This window comes from Halichoerus grypus, chromosome 1 (genome assembly GCF_964656455.1).
Source record: "Halichoerus grypus chromosome 1, mHalGry1.hap1.1, whole genome shotgun sequence".
NCBI lineage: Eukaryota > Metazoa > Chordata > Mammalia > Carnivora > Phocidae > Halichoerus > Halichoerus grypus.
The window spans coordinates 177583750-177607619 of NC_135712.1; the positions used below are offsets into that span (position 1 = coordinate 177583750).

Sequence of the window (23870 nt, forward strand, 5' to 3'; positions counted from 1 at the left end):
TTCTCTCTCTTAAAGCTTCATGACCATATCTAGAAAACAGGGATTCTGAAAGTATACTTCTCACTACTGATTATCATGAAGACTAAATAAAATATATTATATATAAACCACTTAACAGTGCCTGAAATATTTTATAAGGTGTTCATTAAATCTTAGTTCCTATCATCATACTGATGTCACCCACTAATTAATGGGAGCTGTAGAAAACACAAACAGTCCAAAGACCAACTACAGAGGAACAAAACCAAAAGTTTATCTCTGTCTTTTAAAATATTCCTTTTAGGGGCGCCTGGGTGGCTCCGTCAGTTAAGCGTCTGCCTTTGGCTCAGGTCATGATCTCAGGGTCCTGGGATCGAGTCCCGCATCAGGCTCTCTGCTCTGCGGAGAGCCTGTTTCTCCCTCTCCCCCTGCTCTTCTCTCTCTCTCTGTCAAATAAATAAATAAAATCTTAAAAAAAAAAAAAAAATATTCCTTTTAATTCCAAGGAGAGCAACTAACATGTCTTACATTAGTTATAGAGTGTATCTGAATTTACTGCAATCTGTCCCCATTCACTGCAACAAAAAAAAGTATCAGGGCACCTGGGTGGCTCAGTCAGTTAAGCACTGACTCTTGATTTCAGCTGAGGTCATGATCTCAGGGTTGTGAGATACAGCCTGAAATACAGCTTGAGATTCCCTCTCCCCTTCTCCCTCTGCACGCCCAACCCCTTAATACCCATTAAGTCTTACATACCTGAAAGCTATGAGAATTCAAATATCAGGAAAGGGGCTGAACATCAGAGAAAGACATCTAAGCATGAATTAGCAATTTAATGCTATTTTTAATAGAAAGAAATTGTAAACAATAAGGCCAACACCTAAAGGAAGAATGTCCTATCTTACATTTTAAGCTGAGATTACAGTTTGACTAAAATTTATCTTAGTCTATTTAAATGTTTCATCATTAAGATGTACAATTATTCTGAATGCATACAAGGTATCAGTTGGAAAGAAAGCATTCAGAAAAGGAAAATGCACTCTCTCTCAAATAAATAAAATCTTAAAAAAAAAAAAAAAAAGAAAAGGAAAATGCACATTTAATTCAGAATCGAAGATAAAAATCAGATAACTGATTACCTTACTCCTTTATAATGCAATCAACTTTCTTCATGAAAAAGATAAAGAAATATAAAATATAACACAGAGGCCATCTGCGTATAAAAACTAAGAGAGAACCATAAAATCAGACATCCTGTTATGAAAAATGTTAAAATAGCCAGCTCACTTTAGTTTTATGCATAAAGATGTCATTTTTACTATGTATTTTCTATGAATGGCTACATTTAGACTATGCCTTAAAGAATTACTTAAATCTGACTTGAACTATTCAGGTAAAAACTAGCTTAAATGTATCTCTGTTATCACCAAGAAAATAAAATAAAAAATCTCTATATATCTATCTCAGTTATCCAAGGCTGAACAGGTTCAGTTTTGTTTACTCTTAAGTCCTACAGAAGTCAGAAATATCACTGGAATCGTGATATTATCTTTATCCTTATCTTATTATCTATGCAATATGCTCTATCTGTACTCAGGCTTTACATCTGTATAAATATACACATACTTAAATATTCTTATGTATATATTTTCTACCTCAAATCAAATGTTAGAAATTCTTAGATTTATTGAAAACACCAATGTAAAATGACAAGTACAAACAATTAAGAAAATGAAGAATCAGCCTCTTTAAATAACGCTAAGTAACTGTAAACTAGTACCTGTAAACTAGCCATTCCCCACCCCAAAATAAATGTGTAGCAACTGTCAACACTTTCAATCAAATTAATCTTTTATAGTGCCTATAGTAGTCTGAATTGTCACTGTCCTGGCATCAAATCAAAAATGTCAAGAAAAAAATTAGACTTCTGCTACACGCTACTTTTCAATTTAAAACATTTTATTACAACATCAAATCAAACCATATGATCAAAGGACAAGACAAGGCAGGGGTAGAAAGAGGAGAGAAGGCTACTAAATAATTCCAATTCTCAACTAGTTCTGCTATGTGAAAGAGAGCGAAGAAAATGGAAATAAACACATTTAGCTAAAAGATTTACGCTCGGGGCACCTGAGTGGCTCAGTCGTTAAGCATCTGCCTTTGGCTCAGGTCATGATCCCAGGGTTCTGGGATTGAGCCCCGCATCAGGCAACCTGCTCCACAGGAAGCCTGCTTCTCCCTCTCACACTACCCCTGCTTCTGTTCCCTCTCTCACTGTCAAATTGTAAATAAAATCTTTAAAAAAAATAAAAAATAGAAAGATTTAATATGCTCAACAAATACTGACACAAAAACTCTATTTTTCCCAACCAACTGAAGAGAATTCAAGCAGCAGCAATAAAATAGGTCAAAGGAAGGAAGAGAACAAAATAACAAATAGCTAGAACCTATTCTCTCATCCCTGAATAATCTCAAGCTAACTATAAAGCAAACAATACAAAATCAAAAAAGGATTATGCTTTAAATCTATGATCCAGATTTAGGAGTATAAAAATCTCACATATGACCTTCTTAAAAAAGTATGAAGAGGCACACTCTCGGGTGCAGAAATTTACAAGAGATATTTCTGCATGTGCAATACACTATAAAACAATATAAAAGTTTTTAGGACTAAGAAAAATCTGGTCATTTATGTACGTTAAAGTAACATTAGAGAAGAAATGCAATATTCAGAAAGACTATCATGCCAAAAGATGAAAAGCGCTCTTCAGCTGTAACCAACTGTACCTGCCTTAGAAAGATGATGTGACAATTAGAAGATCTTTAGGTATCAAATGGTTATGTACTTTTTCCAGACCTGCTCGTAAATACATAGCCATACTACTTTAGTCAACTACCCACAGTACCTTAAACTTACTGCTTATTTTAGAAAGGTCTTAGGTCTAACAACATTGACAAAGGAGAAGCAAAGACACACAGTTAATTTATATTCATTATTCTTCGGTGTCAGTAATTTAGAGGACATTTAACTATCTTTTAAAAAACTACTAGAAATGTAAATTACATTCTACCCCTTGAAATCCCTCTGTGTTTACTAGTAGGAATGAAGTACTAGAAATAAAATATAAATATAGAAACATGTTTTTATTCCTTCCATTGACTTATTGTGTACTTGTTTGAAAACCTACTGTTCAGCCATTCACTGTTCTTGAAGGCCTTGTTTGGAAAAGATGGTTAACCCTGTTTTCCGGAATCTTACAGCTCAAGAAATCAAGCCAACAAGGTAATGGACAATTTCCACGTCAAAGAGGGAAATTTAAATGCTGACAATATACTAAAATAATTTTAGAAAATGGATAATCTTTTTCAGGACTAAATACTACGAACATTTAATAACAGAGCTTTTACTAATTAAAAGCAAAAACAAAACAATAAACTTACCGATAAGAAAATCACCCCAAAATAAAAAAAATATATGAAACCACAATTTATAAGAGCCAATAAGCACCTGATAAGATGTTCAATTTCACTTGCAAAGACACACAAATCTCTGCGCACCCACACACACAAAAATATTAAAGAATACAATATCTGCATTTATATACACATGAAATGATACACATTTTGCAATGTCAACTTGGCAGTTCAACAGAAATTTTAAGTATGCGTACACTGTGATGTAACAATTTCATTTCTACAAATTAAAAGCAACAATCTATACATACATTTAATGTGTGACATTCATCAACACAAGAAGGTATGTACAAGGATGCGCACTACAAGCACTACTTATAACAGCCAAAAAATAAACACCCACCACCAATGGAAACAAGGCAAACTTGTTCATATAATAAAAAATAATGCGGTCATTTCAAATACATAGAAGAACAGAAGATACCTCTATAAATGCACTGATACAGAGATTTCAAAGCTCTTCGAAAAGGAAAATACAACTAGCGTATGACATGATCCCACTTTATGTACTACTCCTAGGACATCTAAGGATCTTTTTAAAACTATGAACAAATATTTCTGTAACTTAAAAGGTGACCTATTATAAACAGCGGGAAAGGTATACTAAAAAGGACAAATCCTCAAATCTGGCTGAAAAAGACCAAAATGCTACTTACAGCCGCCACTCTTAGCAAAATTTTTAAAACACCAATTAATTTATATACATTCAAACATAAAAATAAAATTGAAAAAATCATAAACATGTTTCAATATACCAACATATAATACAGACAAAAAAAATTAAAAACCGAAAAATATTTATCACTGATTAAGGCTTTGATCCTGCCTGATTAGGGAAAAGGATTCATAAACTGCTATTCTGAAAAATCAAATTAAAAACAACGTAAGTTCAAAATACTTATGGCTCAAAGATGAAAAATATTTTAAAAGCAATTATCTGTCTTAGGTATGCATTTAATGACCGTTCAAATCATTTTCAGAAGTACGTCAATTACCTGTTTTACAGACTAAGAAATTATAAATATTTAGATTTTATTTATTCTACGTATCTGTCTGGTCCATCTTAATTTTGAAAGAACTGAAAATAGTATTACTAATTCAGAATCACAAGTATATTAGCTTAACATTCACAAAGCAGTAGCATAATATGACCTGTTTTACCTTAACTCTTAATTTGTAAATGGTAGCCATAACTTATTGAAATGAAAAGATGAGTTATAATGTCTAAGTACTATGTACTATTTATAAATATCCCGAAGAAGTATTCTTCTAATAATCCAGTTCAAGAGTAAATCTTATGCAACATATTTCTAATATAAAGCATGTGGCATTGTCTGGGTATGTGCCTTTAAAAAATACTATTATTAACAAAGCAGTATGTGCATACAGATAATTTTCAGTGCAGTGTACAAAAGTACAATAGGGTACAAAGTCAAAATAAATCTCCCGCCTACCCCAAGCCCCTAAAGGCAGTTCAAAGATAAAGCTGTAAATTCTATCCCCAAAAAGTATTTTAGTAAGATACCTAAAACCAAAAGCCTAAGAATTTGTTATTTTAAGCAAAACTCAAAACTTAAAAACATGATACATAACAAAGGATTAACTGAATTACACTACCTTGTTGCAAATCCCATGTGTTTAAATATCTGAAAAGAATGAGACTGTTTATGCTACCTAAATAAAAATCCTTACAAATGAAACCTCTTCAAATAAAACCTATCCCAAATATGAATTCATGGTTAACATATCCACAATTCATTAAATTTGGTATTGTCACCTCACACTCCTAACGTCAATCTAAATATTGAACAATTCAACTTCACAAATACTTCTTCCCTTCAATAAAGAAAACCCTATAAATACAAAGTCCTAAAAAGAAAAATATTTAAAATGACACAGAATATGACATGCAGCAACATTTTTTAAAATAGCATTTTAATGCAGTGACCCTTTAATGCAATGTTTTACAAAGGGCTAAAAATGATTACTTGTTACTTGGGAGTAAAAGAGGAACTCCAAAAAAAAATTTAAATAGAAAGTCCTAAGTAGGTGCATTCATAAATTGTTATTTTTCATTAAAAAAAAAAAAGTTACTCATCTCAATGATATGCAGGTCCTAGGCAAAGTATAAAGATTTATAAATATCACATATAAAATGGAAAGAAAAAACTAACATATTTCCTGAATGTTTCCACTGTCAAAACCATTTAAAGTCCAAATGCCACTGATAACGGTAAAGGTGGTTCAAGTTAAATAAATTAAATACATTGTAATTATTTTAAATACTTGTAAGCTAAAAATCACTAACTATTAAATGTCACCAGAGACACAGAACTTACTAAATGGATAATCAACGATCAAAGCTTAAATAAAAATCCATAATGTTCTGCTAAAAATTAAACCTTTAAAATAATATTAAGTGCATACCCATTAAATCCAGTGACAATTTTCAGTATTCTTTCCTTCATTTCATCAAAGGGAATATATTCGACATTAGGGTTGGGAGGACCTCTCGGTTCAGGAGCTGAAGTTCTGAAATCATCCATTACTTTCTCCAGTTTGAAAATAAAATAGCCTTTAAATTGAGACCATTGAATCCTATAAGCGAAAAACAACAAAAAAAGTAACATGTAGCTTTACAATTCTTGAACACAAAGCATAAATACAGAATACACTGTAACACTGATACTAATAAAATTAAGATCTGAGTAAGGGGCTGTGAGAATATCTTTGTTCAGTAGCATATACCAGGCCTGATGAAACTGACTCACAATCTCCAAACTGGTTACATCCAATTCTCCCCAATTCTGACCCAAATGAAACCCCAATCTCTGATAAAAATCTTTAAAATGAACCACCTCTGGCTGAAAGCCTATTATGTACTACGTCTCATCTCATTATTGGCATTTTTAAAACATTATTTCGTTTTGACTCTATCACTCCTAACAAACCAGTCAGGGAGGTGTTACTGTCCCATCTGAAATAGGTGATGAGAAACTGGCCCAAGTTCACATTTTAAATAGACAAGTCAGAATGACTCCAGACCCAAAGCTCTTGGTATCCAAGCTATAATGCTTACATAGACTAATAAAGGTTTCTTGTCTTGTATCTATGTTAAATAGCAAAATAAACTTCAATTTCTCCTTTTTCCTTTTTCTTTCAGCTAGTATTTTCAGGATCTTTTGTCTCTTAAAAGGTACATATCCAACATGTATCTGCAAAGTAAAAATATATAATTTACGTGCTTTTAATATCTATTCATTTACTAAGTTAATAGGAACATCTTTTATCCCCCTGTCCTCTTACATTTTACCACTAATATAAAAAAATTTTGTGATGATACCTGCCTGAATAGCCTAAATTCCAGGAGATCCAAGAATCAGGAATGCCAACCATTTCAAAGCCAAATAGAAAGTACAACCATTAACGGCAGCAGATAATTACACAGGTGACTGCTTAAGCAAAATAAGGGAAGAGCTAATCTGCACTCTTCTCTCCCACCCACAATCCTACAAACTAGGGCAGCAGTTCTCAAAGTGTAGTATAAGAGGCCAAAGCCATTTTCATGAGAGTAAGAGTTGACATTTTTACTATGATAATGTGTCCTGATGGTACAAGAACTGCAAGAGGGAAAATAAAGACACTTAGCAGAAATCAAGGCAACAGTTCCAAACTCTTATCTACTAGTAGCAGTCATCACCTTCTTCACCCACCACAAATTCACAGTAAAACAAAAAACCATTTTCATCTCAAGTTTAATTTAAAAAATTACTAATTTTATTAATTCTCAACCTCTGAACATGCATCTTCTTCTTAATATTCTGTGTTAACAAAATGAGATGAATACATGAAAAACGTATCAAAATACTATATATATCTCAAGGAACAACAGTTGAATATTGTTGCCAGCTGAACTAGCTGCTATCTTAGAAGGCCATTTTTACTAGAAAGGACTGTCAAACCAATAAGGCTTTTTCAAACCAAGAGAATTTGGTAGACATTTTCTCACGAATGACTTCAAGAGAAATAACTAAAATATTTGTGGCCGATAAAATCTGAACTTCAAAAACAGAAAATGAGAATTCTAGAAAATGTTTTTCAGTATGAGCCTAAAAGACTCCTGATACATTCCCAAGACATTTCAGAATCAGTCACTGTTGACATAAACAGTATTGTGTGACACCAAAAAAAAAAAAAAAAGACGACTGAACTGTATCAAAATAAAAAACGTTTTTGTGTCTCAAAGGTCACTATCAACAAGTGAAAAGGCAACCCACAGAATGGAAGAAATACTTGCATATCACCTATCTGATAAGGTGTTAATAACCAGGAGATAAAAAGAACTCCTATAAGCAAGCAAGGGTGGGGGGGGGGGTGTAACAGGACACAACCTAATGAGAAAATGGGCAAAGGAGTTGAATAGACACTTCTCCAAAGATATACAAATGACCAATAAGCACATGAAAAGATGCTCAACATCACTAATCATTAGAATAATGTACATCAGAGCCACAACGTGATAGAACTTCACATCCATTAGGTTGGCTGCTCTCCAAAAAAAAAACCAGGAAATAACAAGCATTGGCTGCCAAAGATGTAGAGAAACTGGAACCCTATACTGGCTGGTGGGCATGCAAAATGATGCCGCCACTGCAGAGAAGTGTGATGTGTTCCTCAAAAACAAAAACAAAGAATTACCAGATGATCCAGCCATTCCATTTCTGGGTAAGTACCCCACACATGTGAAAGCAAGGACTCAATCAGATACATGTACACCAATTCACAAAGCAGTATTATTCACAATAGCCAAAAGGTGGAAAATACCATCAATCAACAGGTGAATGGATAAATAATGTGCATGCAATGGGGTATTATTAGGGCTTAAAGTGGAAATTCTGGTACATGCTACAACTTTGAATAATCTTGAACACAATATGCTAAGTGAAATAAGCCAGACACAAAAGAACAAATTTTATGATTTCACTTACATGAGTTATTTAAAATAGAATCAGAGGCAAGGAGCAGAAAGACATTAGCCAGGGGCTGGGGGAAGGGAAGTGTGAGGTGTTATTGTTTAATGGGTACAGAGTTTCAGTTTGGGAAGATAAAAAAAAGGCCTGGAGATCGACAGTGATGATGGTGGCACAAGACTGTGAATGTATTTAATGCCACCAAGTTATACACTTAAAATGGCAAAATATGTTATGTATATTTTACCCCAATAGAAAAGTGTTGAAAATGGGACAAAAGATTCAAACAGCCATTTCTCCAAAGAATATAAATGGCCAACGAGCACATTAAAAAATGCTTAACATTATTATCCATTAGGAAAACACAAATCAAAACCACATTTCACAAGATACCATTTCACATCCACTGAGGTGTCTATAAAAAAGATGCGACAATAACAAGTGTTGGGGAGGATGCAGGGAAATTGGAAATCTTATACATTGTTGGTGGGAATGCAAAATGGTGCAGCCACTGTGGGAAAACAGTCTGGCAGTACCTCAAAGTTAAACACAGAGTTAACATGTGACTTGACAATTCCAGTCTATTAAATAAATTATATGGTATATAAATTTTATTAATATTAAAAAAATTTGGGAAGGAAGATATCAAAAGCTATTCACATGATCACCTCTTCCTTCCATTCCCTGGTCTATTCTGGGAAGGTTTTGTGAGCAGAGGCAGCAAATTATAATTTCTGACATGCCTAATATTAATTTCTGGTTAACATACAATTGCCAATGGTTACTAAAATTTCTCTCTAAATTTCACTGGACTCCCCACAGGCACTCAACTGAAACACACCAAGGAAGATTACTGAAAGAGAAGTCTTAAGCTTATCATTTTTTTAATTAATTTTTTTTTGAGAGAGAGCACACGCACACACACGAGTGGTGGCTGGGGAGGGAGGGACAGACAACAGACAAGGGGGGAGAGAGAGAGAATCTCAAACAGGCTCCATGCCAAGCGTGGAGCCCTACACAGGGCTCAATCTCATGACCTTGAGATCATAACCTGAGCCAAAATCAAGAGTCCAATGCCCAGCTGAGTGAGCCACCCAGGCACCCCCGGCTTCTCATTTCTTAAATTAAAAATTCTTTTTGTTGTTTAATAAAGCCACTAAGTAATAATTTGTTTTACAAATTAGTATTTCTACACACACAGGAGTTTTTCCCCCATCTTTCCATTAACTACTTTTCAATCCACCCATGCTATCAAAAACAAAAACAAAAAATCCACACACACACACACACACACACACACACAAAACAGCCACACACATTAATGGGAACAGCTAGACAAGAAAAGATAGAGCCCAGGTAAACAAACTATGGGGCTCTTCAAAGACTATGATATTAACTTGTCTGACAGGAATTAAGTCCCATAAACTAAAATGAATTTTGTACACACTGTATTTTAAGTTTCAAAGGTATCAAAAGCAGAGTTACTCTGAATTAGATCTAAGAGATGCAATTCAGAGGTCACTACACCATAGATGAAAAACCACTTCTACAAAAATGTGTAAGACGCAGCTTTTTGTTACACTACAACTATGTGATAAAAACAAAAATAGAAAATGCTTCCCTGAATATTATAATTTGAACACAAAAACAGGCCATGAGCAAATTAAGAATTTGGCAACAAAAAATATTTTCTTAGGAATGTATTCATGGTTGAGTAGAAACTAGAAATGAATGAAAAAAAACTTACTTTTTCCAATGAAAATAAAATTATTCTAAAAAGATGCTCATAAAACATACATTTTCAACTTTAGAATCAAATCAATTCCTCCACATTAAATTTTCCAAAAAATACTCATTATTTAATCTACTTTGCTAAAATTAACTCAAGAATTTACTGAAATTTGGGGCCCCTGCGTGGCTCAGTCGTTAAGCGTCTGCCTTCGGCTCAGGTCATGATCCCAGGGTCCTGGGATCGAGTACCACATCGGACTCCCTGCTCAGCGGGAAGCCTGCATCTCCCTCTCCCACTCCCCCTGTTTGTGTTCCTGCTCTCGCTCGCTCTCTAATAAATAAATAAAATCTTAAAAAAAAAAAAAGAATTTACTGAAAATTATTACTCATTAATTTTTTTAAACCTCACCTCCCTCCACTTTTTCTTCTCTTTCCTTTTATGCAGTTTCTCCTTTAGAAAGGCACAACTCATATCACTAATAAAGATACCATGAAATATCACACAATGACCTTTTGATCTCCATAGGAATTTACAAGTCTATACTAAAACCACCACATTTCCCTCATGATGCTCAGGTTAAAGGTATTTTTTAGAGGCTCAAGGGCAGAAAATCTCTCTTATTTTCTCAGCTGATTCTAGAACACTTTAGGGGCCAGTGACCACCATCTTAACCTACTGTCTCTTACCGTTCCAAATTCTATTAAGATTACTTCTACTCAGCCTCGATGGCTTCCACACAAAATTTGTGTGGGAAGCTAAACCAAGAGAGCACCAGAGAGCCCTATTACCTCCAGGGGATAGCAAATACCACACCATCTGCAAGTATCAAAGGGGAATATGTGAAGAATGAATGAATAAAAACAAAAAGAAATTTAAGGGCAGCTATTCTAATCAGGAGATTTAAAGTGTCAGAATTTGGGGCACCTGAGTGGTTCAGTCGGTTGGGTGTCTGCCTCCAGCTCAGGTCATGATCCCAGGGTCCTGGGATCAAGTCCCGCATCGGTATCCCTGCTCAGCAGGGAGTCTGCTTCTCCCTCTGCCCCTCCTGCCTGCTTGTGATCTCTCTCTCTCTCAAATAAATAAAATCTTTTTTAAAAAAAGTGTCAGAATTTCTACATGACAGGAGAGCAAAACCAAGTAAATTTAATCTGAATATTGAATTACATAAGCAAAAACACGTGGCAAAAATAAGAACACATTGTGAATTGCTTACACAACATCATGACAGCATTTTTAAAAAACTAACTTTAAAATACAAATTACTAGTTCAGAAAACTTCTGTAGGCAGGGAATCAAGAGAATACTCCTTTTTCATCATGATTATACCATATTTTATCAATTAAATGAACAAATAAAATATATCATAGAACAGAGAGCCCAGAAATAGACCCAACACAAAAGGAAACTTGGTATACGGGAAAGGACCAACTACTCAGGAAATACCCTAAGAAATGGTAGAAGTACTACAAAATTTTACCAAAGTGTAAAAAATAATTTTTTTCTGATTATATTAATAGTACAGTCATAAAAAATTAGAAAATAGAGGTAGAAACTGTATTTTAATTACATTAAATTAAATCTGCCCACGAACTGCCCAGTAATTATCATTAAAATACATTTTAGTGTATTTTTCACTAAACTTTATTCTATTCTACTCATTCATTAAAATATGGCATTCTATTTTGCTATCCCTTTTCTTTCCCTCCTTATTCACTATGGGTATTGTCACATGCTCAGTAATCTCTGATAGGATTTTTAATTTGAATCACATATAGTTGCACCATTATTTAATAACCACCACTTTAAAAAGAGTTAGGTTTTCTTCCAGCTGATTACAATTAAAAATAATTGCAGTTAATATCCTAATAATAAACTTCAGAGGTATCTGTTTATTACTTTAGGATAGATTCCTTAAGGAATTACTGAGTCTAAAATATAAATATCAACTTCTGATACATACTTTCAAAAGCCTCTCAGAAATGCTGTACCACTTTAGAGTGTCATCAGTATAGAAACACCTATTTCATTCAAGTATTAAATTTTTTCAAAACTCCTGTCACAATTTAATAGCAGGAAAACACTTTAATTTGCATTTCCTTCACGGCTAGTAAAACTGAGTATTTTAACCTATGTTCATTGGTCACAAGACATTTCTTTTGTGTCTGAATAGCTCCTCTACAATCCTCTCATCCTGGGGTTCCTCAACTTTGGCACCACTGACATTGTGAGCGTGGTAATTCTTTGTAATAGGGGAATGTCCTGTGTAGTGTAGGATGCTGAGCAGCGTCCCTGGCCTCTACCTGCTTGAAGTCAGTAGTGCCCAATCCCCACTCTCTCAAAAGTTGTGACAACCATAAACATCTACAAACATTGCCAAATGTTACACAGAAGACAAAAATTGTCCCCAATTAAGAACCACTGCCCCATCCCCCCACCCCTTTAAAATTGTCTTTTTCTTACTCTTATGGTATCATGGAAAAAGTAAATTACCATGTGACATGAATATGAACATAACTTTTATATTCCCATTTTGTACTGACTGCTTAAAAAAATAGCAATTGTTTTTACATAAATGAAGTGACACTAAAATCTTTGTCTAATTGTTCCAATTTTGAAATTACCCTTGAAATATTAACACATTTTCTTGCTCAGAAACTCATATCTGAAGATGGCATGGTATTTACCTGCTTCAAAGCAAAAAAGTTCTAATACAAAATACTGAAAGTGAATTTTTCAAATTAAGAGTACTAAAATATCTCCTGATAGTTGCACACATCAAGGATCCAATCCGATGGAAAAGAAAAGCTTCAAGAGGTAACACAAACGTTCAGATAATACCTCAGCATGAACTTGGGTTTCTTCTTTGGCAACTTATATATTCATGATAAGGATTCTAACATGTCTAAAGAGTCAAGTTACTTTTCTCTACTCACCACCCATCTCTCCCTACCAATTAAAGCAAAAAGTTGAAGAAACAGTGTGTTCTAGTTAGCCTGATTTATGCTCAAGTCTTAGCTAACCTTTGGCCCCTTACTGAAAATCTTTCTAAAATTTATTAATATACCAACATGAACCCTTCTGTCCCCCATAAACAGCTGAACCAAAGATACATCTCCTCTAACAGCAAGGCTCAGGTTGAAGAGACAACCAATTCAGAACTCAGAGGATACCAGAGTTTTTTAGTAGCACTAGCTCAATGGCTGAGGTGGATCTATTCTGTCCCCCACTTCAAGAGAGTAGCTCTTCTTACCACTTTCACCGCTATGCTATCACTTTCCCCACAATCCATATGGTACCAATTCCAAATTCCCATCAACAAGCATTGGTCCATTCCTTCACCCTCAAGTTTGCCAGAGCCTAGTAGGCCCTGGGCCCTTTTTGCATTCTACCAACTCACACTATACCATCAGGGTCAGCAGCAGTTAGAAAATTCAGAAGAAATACAACATTGATCCTCCACTAATAATACTAGTTTAGAAAACAAGATACAAAGACAATAAACAAATAAGACATCATAAACAACTAGTTGTGGAGATTTAGTGATGCTACAACAGAACCTAGAGAAAGGAAATATAAAATGTAGGCTTAGAGCTATCTAGGAAAGGCTTCAGGACAAAGTAGGACTGCAAGTTGGACCTGCAGAAGAATGAATAGAATATGGAAAACAAAGTGGAAAAGTACAGGACCTAAAAGTGAAGCTTAAAAGGGACAAACAAATTTCCCAACCATTACTGACATTTTTGGCTACGGAGTTCTATGTTATGGTGGAATGTCCTGTACATTGTAGGGTGTTTAGCAAAGTCCCTGGTCTCTACAACTTGCTGCCAGTAGCAGTCCCACCCAGAGTGGTGACAACCAAAAATATCTCCAGAAAATGCCAAATGAACCCTGGGGGAAAAATTGCTGCCCCCCACACACATCGAGTACCACTGCAATACACAATTCCTTTTGTTGAGGATTACATTAGTTCCTGAAAATTAGTAAGACTGGGAAAATGAGAACTGCCAGATTAAAGTCTCACAAAATTTGAAGAATAAAATAACATGCATATATATTTTTTAATGGCAGAAAGGAATTCTAAAATGCAGATGATTCATTTAAAGAATAAATAAAACGCTCATTAACATTAAAGTCTATCTCACGAATCACTTTCAACTGTACCGGAAAATGTGCTGTGGAGATGTGACCTTAAATTTTTTTCTCAGGTGTAATCTTGTGTACTGAGAAAGGTAGAAGTAAAAAAACAACGACAAAAAATCTTTCCACACTGACCCAGAGACAAACTCAGGTGGTGCAATGCAAAGAAATCAGTAATTGTTGGGTTTTTTTTTCCTTTTCTTTTCTTTTTTAAGTAGGCTCCATGCCCAGCTTGGAGTCCAATGTGGGGCCTGAACTCATGACCCAGAAATCAAGACCTGAGCTGAGATCAAGAGTCTGATGCTTAAGACGAACCATGAGAGACTATGGACTCTGAGAAACAAACTGAGGGTTCTAGAGGGGAGGGGGTGGGGGGATGGATTAGCCTGGTGGTGGGTATTAAAGAGGGCACGTACTGAATGGAGCACTGGGTGTTATATACAAACAATGAATCATGGAACACTACATCAAAAACTAATGATGTAATGTATGGTGATTAACATAACATAATAATAAAAAAAATACAAAAAAAGGAACTTAGAGTTAAAAAAAAAAAAAAAAGTCTGATGCTTAATCGACTGAGGCACCCAGGCACCCCGGGTTTTCTTTTTAAGGAGACCGGAATATGTAAATGATGAAGGCTTTACCGTTTGTTATTGAAATATAAAAATGAGTTTACACATTCACAGGTGGTGGGAGATTATTGTACATTTTAGTATACAGGGTTCATCCTGGAGAATCTTGAGTTTGAAGATGAGGCTCAAAGAGTCTAACAGTATTTGCAATAACGGCTTTTAGTAGACTAATATGTGCCTATTTTCTGCTATGTCATATACAGATTATTTTTATTCATATTTTGAAGTATGCCCCAGAGTTTTGTGTTACTCTAAAATTACTAATTAAAGACATAATTACTTAGGATTCTTCTGTATCTACACTCTTAAAAGGAAGAAAAACATATCATTAAAAGCACAGCATCTACTACAAGGACAATTTATACGCTGGTCCAAGAAGTGTCTGAACGTGTAGAAAACAAACACATGAACAATGAAATAGATAACCTTCCTGAGAATGTCCACCTACATGTGATGAAACCAAGAAAATAAACTGGAAGCTTGGCTGAGTTCAAATTTCAGCTCAGCCACTTTTTCATTTCTCATGTAAGATTATCTAAGATAATCCCTCCTTTGTTTCCCCATCTATAAAATGGAAATAACTGAGGGGCGCCTGGGTGGCTCAGTCGCTAAGCGTCTGCCTTCGGCTGGGGTCGTGATCCCAGGGTCCTGGAATCGAGCCCTGCATGGGGCTCTCTGTTCGGCAGGAGGCCCGCTTCTCCTCCCACTCCCCCTGCTTGTGCTCCTGCTCTCATTATCTGTCAAATAAATAAATCAATCTTTTTAAAAAATGGAAATAACTGTACCTACTTCACAGAACTGTGAGGATTAACATTAGTGTAAGCAGAGTGTGTGTTAGCAAAGTAACTTACACTTAATAAGCACTAATGGTTGTTTTTCCTCAAGAAACTCAGAACAGGGAGAACATCTGAGAATATTACAGTAGAACTATGGCAGACAGCTTTACAGGTGGCATTACCAGGAAAAGAATTAGAAGAGTGAGCAAGACCTCTGGTAGACCACAATAAAATGGTTGGGCTTATCTTATGTACTGTTGTTACACAACAGACTGTAAGAATTTCAGGCAATCTCTCTGGCCTAAGAATACTTCTTTAACTATTCCCTTCATTGAAGAGGAGAAAATCTTTTATCCAATATTCCTCCTTCCACCATTAACAAAACTATTTCGTTCAAAAAAAATACATGAAGTATTGCAGCTAACAGATAAGAAGAGAGAATAGGAAAAAACACCTATATGTCACCTAGTTTTGTCAAACCTTAGTTATATTTTTTACAGTTCTTGATGAACTAGAAAATATATTATTGCACTTGCTCCAAAAATTCTTTGACTCTACCAGGATCTCCAATGCACTGATCCTTCTACCTTTTTACTGTCCTTCATCCCCTTTGATATCCACTCTCTTCATTATCCAGCTTAAATAATCACCACCTTGCATACAGTTGACTCTCTAGTCCCCCTTTGCCTTCATTGTACTCAAAATCAACTACATGGGTTAAATGTAAAAGAGAAAGAAGTTACAGAAAAATGCACCACACCATGCTAGTTGGACTCAAGTACACTATTAATGCTGACAGGTAATAAATTTCCCCAGTTTATTCACTCTCAGGCTCCTGTTAACTATTTTGTATCATCCTCCTCAAACCCCCATTGAGTTCTTCCTTAACATCACACTCAATGACTTTGCTTCCTGCTTCACTTATAAAACTGAAGCAGTGAAGAATTTCCAGAGTTCCACCACATTTATCCACCTGCTAGCAGGATCTCGTATTCCCTGAATTCCCACCTGTAATCACAGATGAACTATTCATTCTCTCATCTGTTAACATACCAGATTCTCTCCTTTTGTGCACCTACTCGGGAGCATCACTTGTGTAATTCTCTCCTTTCTCCTATCAACTACATCTATATCTACTTTTTAATCTCTAATGAATCATTTCCATTACCATGCAAATATGTCAGTATTTCTCCCATCTCAAAAATTTCCACTTACCCTCCTATCCCCTACATTATTTATTTGCTGTCCTGGGCAGGAAAATTCCTTAAAAGAGTTGTCTCCTTCCTGTTATCTTTCAAACCCGCTCCAAACAAGCTTTCAGCCCCACCACTAAAATTAATCTGCTCTTAACAAAGTCATCAATGACCTCCACATTGTTAAATCCAAAGGTCAATTCTCACACTTCATCTTTAATTAGCCTAGAAAGAGTATTTCACACTGATGACCATTCTTCCTTAATTATTTTCTTTTAAATCACTGATCTTTGTTGCTCATTTCCCTTTATAGGTTTCCCAAACTTAACTCTAGAGCAACCCAAAGCTCAGAATCTCTCTTCCCTGCCCACACTTGAGGATCTTACCCAGTCTGGAGATTTTAAATACCATCTATATGCCCATTTTATCTCCTGATCTCCACATTCATCATCCATCCGACCACCTGCTCCACATCAATATAAAATTCAGCATGTCCAAAACTGAACTCCTGATCTTTCCCATAAAATGCCCCTGCCACAGCCTTTCCCACTGCTGTGTGATGAAATTCCATCTTCTAGCTGCTTAGGCAAAACCCTTGAGTCATTCCTGACTCCATTCTTTCTCTCGTACACCACAGCCTAGTCATTCTTGACTCCATTCTTTCTCTCTACACCCCAGCCTATCTACAGGAAATCCTGTCAGTTGTACCTTCAAAATATAAAAAGAATATGACTAATCCTCACCACCTCCAGTTACCTGAACCACTATCATTCTTCAATAATATCATTACCTTCATCTTCAACAACCCCTGCTTCTAGCTTATTTTACGTAAAGCACATTTTCAGCACAGTCATTTGTAAAACAATCCTCTTAACACGTAAGTCAGATAATGTTACTTCTCTACTCAAAACTCCACACTGGCTCCCAACTCCATTCAGAGTAAAGCCCAAAATCCTTACAATGGTCCACAATGTCTTACAAAAGCTAACTCCAATCCCCTTTACCTCTCTGACCTCCTCTCCCTGGTCAGTCTACTCCAGCCACAGTGACCTCCTTGTTAGTCTGTGAAAAGGCAGGGCACACTCTTACTTAAGGACTTCTGTGTGGGAAGATTTCTCTGCCTGTAATGCTCTTCTATATATAAGGCTTAGTCTGACCACCCTATTTAAAATTACAAGTTCCTCTCCAATACCTTAACACTCATTTCCCCTACCCTTCATATTTTTCCATTGCCCTTACAATCAAGTAACATAATATATAATTTATTACATTTACTATCTGCTCACATATTTGTTCACCTATATATATATAGATACATATCACAACTACCAAGAATATGTCTGACAAATAGGAAGTGCTCAATAAATATTTGGTGAATATCCTGAAGCCTGCTTTGGTGGGAATAGTACACAACCCACCTACAGTAGGAAAAAAAAATCAGGAACATGCCACTTTACAAACAGATTTAGGAAGTACTGTATGTGCAACTGTTTTTGCAGTAGTAGTACAGATTCATATTTAAACTATAATGCGTAACAGCAATAGGAGCAAACAGATAACCACTAATACCAGACACTGGTCTCAGCACTTTGGACATATTAATTCAATCCTCACAACCACCCTGAGTTAGGCAGCATTATTTCATTCATCTTATCATCAGTAAGCAACTAAGAAACAAAGAGGTTAAATAACCTGCCCATGGTTACACAACTAATAAGTGGCAGAGCGAGGATTTTAACCTAAGCATTTTGGCTTCAGAATCCATACTCTTAGAAAGTCATGTCATCTAGTTATACCCGGGGGGGGGGGGGGCAGGGAAGGAAGGGCAAATATGCATCTCTAAGCTACTCTGTAATAGGAAAATATACAAGAGTCTACCTGCCTTTGGGGAATTCACAATATAAACAAAAAAGATAGCATAACAAAATCTATACATACAATGATGGAAGAAATCATAAAGTACTTACTGGGCTAAGATTTGCCTACATGCAGACTTTTGTATGTATCTTAAAAAGATGAGCACAAAGAAAAGAGGGGTCCCTGTTCCAGGCAGAGGGGTAGAGTATGCGCAAAGTCACTGACATAAGAGCATGATCCACCATAGAACTCTGAGTAGTTTAGAAAAGCAGAAAAAAACAAGGGGAGCAAACTGGGGAATAGCAAGTGAAGCAGAGACACAATCATACACATCTTAAAACATCATGATAAAGATTTTAAATTTTAACTTAAGCAAGGAGGAGGGTGCATAAAAATTTTAATCATGGGAATAAAAGGATATTTACATGGTAGCAGGACTACTGCTGATAGCACAGATTAGAGACGAAACAGAAAAAGTAAACTGCAGTTTAGGAAACAATTTAGAAAAGCCTATGAAGAAATTTGGGCAAGATGAGAATGACTGATAATGTCTACAGAATGGTAACCCCAGTGTTTGAGAATCTTCATGTCCATTTCCACTAATATTGCCCTATTTCAAGTTCTCATTTCCTCTATCCTAAACTCCCATAACAGCCTCCTAAGTGATTTCCCTAGCTCACCTAAATTAGACACCAGTTCCCCAAGGCAAAGCTCTGCTTTATCTCTCTACTAAAAACAAACAAACAAACCTTCAAAACTTGTAAAATCTTTCTAAATGCAAAATTCTATGTATCAGCAAGACACTCTGATTTATCCAGATAGTTTTTCCTGACTGCTCATTGTTCCCTCTAGCTGGATTGAGCTAAACTGCCTCCTGTCTCAGGAAGCTTTCCCTAATCCTCAGAAATCAACTTCTTACTCTAATGCTCCTGAAGCACTTTATCACTCCCTTAAAGCAACTATTATATTCTGCCCAGACCATAATCACTAAGTTCTAGACTTTTTCCCCCCTTGTGAGGTTCCATGAAGCTAAGCATCATGCAACAGAATTTTTCTTTCGGGAGGGAACTGTCTTTTGTTATGGAAACACTTTGATAGGAACTTAAGCAAAAGCTATGCTTCAAATTGTAAGCATTTCAACAATTCAGAGAGGTTAAGAACAATGAATTTCTCACAATGAAAGAACAGGGGTTCTTTCTTGCAAGTCATAGTTATAACCTCATAACAGTTTTAAGGTAACAATTTTAATACTTTACCTGTATGAATTGGGGATACTGTATATGCACGCACATATGCTGGTTAGAGCATATACCAATGCGGTTGGCTCCCCAGCTCACGGTTCCCACTTTCTCAGAAAGGGATATAATACACAAAGATGGTCCTCCAGGTATCAATACTTTCCCTGTCCATTACTTGCCCCCTTCCCCCTGCAAAAAGTGGATTAATCCTAGGGTCAGCCAATTGGACACTTCACCCCAGAAATGTGAAATATGGAGAGAACACAGACTGGAAGTTACTGGACTAAATCACCCCTTTGGCAGGAACCTAAAGGAAACATCCAGCAACTACCCGTCCAGCCCCTGAGGTACCCCATTCTCATATCCTTGGCTTGGTAGTTTAACCCAACCTGTGATTCTAAGTTCTACCTCAATATCCTTCCAATAAATCTGTCTCTTCTCTCACCTTCTTTTGGGCTTAAGAGAACCAAAATCAGTCTGTTCTGCTTGCAAGCAAAAAAGCTTTAATTTGATGCTTTCAAAAAGTCATATATTCTTTGAGGACTACATATTTAATGCTCTATCTTTAAGCAGAAATCTGAGCTGAGAAAAAAGCCTCTTCTGGATTTTCAAATTACAACATAAAAGTTCACTGCTTGTATTTTAATGTTTAAAATGCTGTGACACTAATAAATTAATTCAAGTCTAAGTGAAAATTCCCAAATGAGCCATCTGAACATTCAGTCTAGCAGACTACCCACAGTATTCAGAGATTGTGGGTTTTAGTTTTGTTCTCTGCATGTAATTCTCCAGAATGTCAAAGACCCTATATGTTGTTATATACACTGACAATCTCTTTACGACAGATCACTATTTACTATTTTCTTATTAGCACCTTATCCCTTGATTATAGTTTGAATTTTATCTTTTTCCAATATAAATATCCAAGGTCTTCAAAAACCTTGATTTTCCTAGATCAGAAATTAGATCTAAATTTATAAATGTATATATTTATGAATTTATAAGTCTGAAGAAGGTTGTACACTTCAGCCAATCATATCTACGAAGTTCTTTTTTAATGGGAGCCTAAAAAATAGAAAGTACTTAAAAAGGTAATTGCTTAAAAGTCAGAGAAATTATAAATTAAGAAAAATTAAGTTACTGATGGTGAAATTTTCTAATAGAGAAATAAAAATATTCAAACAATACCAGAAAGCAAAGCTGATCCAAATAGTATTTTTAAAAGGCTACTGGCATTTCTTTTCCAACTATTCCTGAAAAATATGAATTTAATTCCTTAGAACACAAAGGTTTGCTCAAGTATGTTTTAGTTTTTCCTGGTGGCTTTTTTTTTTAAAGCTACTAACTCAATTCTCACTTTCATTTTGTATTATACTGAATGAATATAAAATTTCAGCAAATTCTGGGGCATACAAAAGGAGAAACTGTCACTTCTTTCTTTTATAAAAACTGCATTGTTCAAATTGTTTTACATAGGTATCCTATCCTAATACCTATAGGTATTATAATAAAAAATACATTTTAAATACCCAGCCACATTTCTTAACATCAGTAAGAAATTCAGTAATTTTAAAAATTAGCACATTTAGAAAACTTCATCCCATTAACATGATTCTATAACTTAAAGTTTTGTACTGTTCAACTATAAATTTTTAAAAAAGAAAAATCTCTAAGAATCACAAATAAGGATATAATTTTATCCACAAATCCTTATAATGATCTGAACAACTTTTGAAGACTACCAACTAAATATAAAAGCAATATACTTATGTTTCTTAAAACTTCTGACTTGAAACATGCCAATAATTAAGTCAATCTTACACTGAATACTCAGAAGCCTTTCTTTCAAGAAATGTGAATGATACTTCCAAACTACTAGCCATCCAATACTTAAATATGTGCTTTTCCTAAAACTTCAAAGAGCTAACAGCACAATATTCATCAAATCTAAATCAGGATCAACTGTAAGACTCTCCAATATTTTAAGAATTCTAGGGTGCCTGGGTGGCTCAGCTGGTTAATCAACTGCCTTCGGCTCAGATCATGATCCCGGAGTCCTGGGATCCAGTTCCACATTAGGCTCCCCCTGCTCTGCGGGGAGCCTGCTTCTCCCTCTGCCTCTGCCTGCCACTCCCCCTGCTTGTGCGCTCTCTCTCTGTCAAATAAATAAATAAAATCTTTAAAATAAAAATTCTAGACCATTACTGATATTTGAAAGACATTCAACTTCAGAGCTATTAAAACATAGGAAAAACACATGCCAATGAAGAAAATTTATCTTAATTTTAATTTAAAAATGTCTTTTTTGGGTAACAAAGAAACTCTGGGGTTAAACTTTTTTTTTTTTTTTAAGATTTTATTTAGTTACTTCAGAGAGAGAGGGAGAGAGCAAGAGCAAGAGAGGGAGTGAGCATGCAAACAGGGGGCGGGGCAGAGGGAGAGGAAGAGAATCCTTAACAGACTGTGCTGAGTGCTGAGCCTGAAGTGCAGCTCCAGATGCAGGGCTCCACATCAGGACCCCTGGGATCATGACCTGAGCTGAAATCAAGAGTGAGACACTCAACTGACAACCATCCAGGCGCTCCAAACCTTAATTTTAATAAAATTTGTGATTATGTCAAAATTTTGAAAAATATCTGGAATTTATATATATACATAGCAGAAAAAATTTGAAAAGGAGGAATTTAAAGCAGTTTCAATTTTATTCCCATCTAATCTAACCAAGCTCTATAGGACTTCATACATTATGAGGCTATTATCTCTTGAAATTAAAGCTTTCCTCTCCCTACCCAAAATGTGAAATCAGAAATCTATGACAAAAATCATTATTATTGGTTTACCCCTTCTATACCCGATTAGTCTTAGGCTCATGGCATATGCTAATTTAAGGGTCAACTGAAAAAAAATTACTCTCTAAAGGAACTACACTTGAAGTTTTCCCCCACCCTAATTTTAAAAATGAAGGTAACATATTTGATACAGGTGAATGCTTATAAAAGCAGTAAGCAAAATATCATATGAAATATAATACTGTAATGTTAAAATAATACTATAAGCAACTATGGTTGTTTGCTCACCACTGTATTCCTAGCAACTAGCACAGTACTTGGCACAGAATATATGCTCAATAAGTATCTGCTGACTTAAATAACATCTCAAGAGATGTGAAGGAATGAAGGAACATAAACAACGCACGATCAAAAATTACACAAAAACTAAATGGGAGAAGATAACAAAAGGAACTTCGACATTCACAAAATCTCACACCAGCATCTCTTATATAGAATACCATATAATATGAATTATCATGTAGTAAACTTTCAATAAATCCCAGCCCCTTTTCCTTCCCGTTTTCCTTTAAACAGGGTACACCTAAAATATTTACTTCACAAAACTCAATGAAATTCAAACATTTCAAGTATATATCTGCATACCTGAATCCATACCTGAATCTAATCAGTAGATATAAAAAGAAAGATGTACTAATTGCACAAATCAGTTGCAAATGTGATGATGGACTGAATGTGTTCTTCCAAAAATTTTATGTTGAAGCCCTAACACATAAAATTATAGTATTTGGAGATGAGGTCTTGGGAGGCAACTAGGTATAGATAAGATCATGGGGGTGGGGCCCTAATGATGGAATTAATGTCCTTATTATGAGACACCAGAGAAAGAGGTTGCTTGCTGTTTCTGTTTCACCTCTCTCATACCCAGCCCCCTTCCTTCTCTCCTTTCCCCTTGCCATGTGAGGACAGAGCAAGAAGGTGGCCTGCAAACCAGTTAAGAGAGTCCTCACCAAAGCCCAAACACGCTGGCACCCTGATTTCAGACATCCAGCCTCGGTAACTGTGAGAAAAAAATTTCTGTTGTTGAAGC

At 35.5% G+C, this 23870-nt stretch overlaps 1 protein-coding gene across 1 annotated transcript in view; it reads right to left on the reverse strand.

Annotated features, from left to right (window-relative positions):
* PPP4R2 (protein phosphatase 4 regulatory subunit 2) overlaps window positions 1-23870 on the reverse strand; it is a 51011-nt gene that overhangs the window by 9681 nt on the left and 17460 nt on the right. Inside the window, exon 3 of the mRNA XM_036111876.2 lies at window positions 5881-6051. Coding sequence (XP_035967769.2) covers window positions 5881-6051 — 171 coding nt within the window. The remainder of the gene's footprint in view (window positions 1-5880; window positions 6052-23870) is intronic.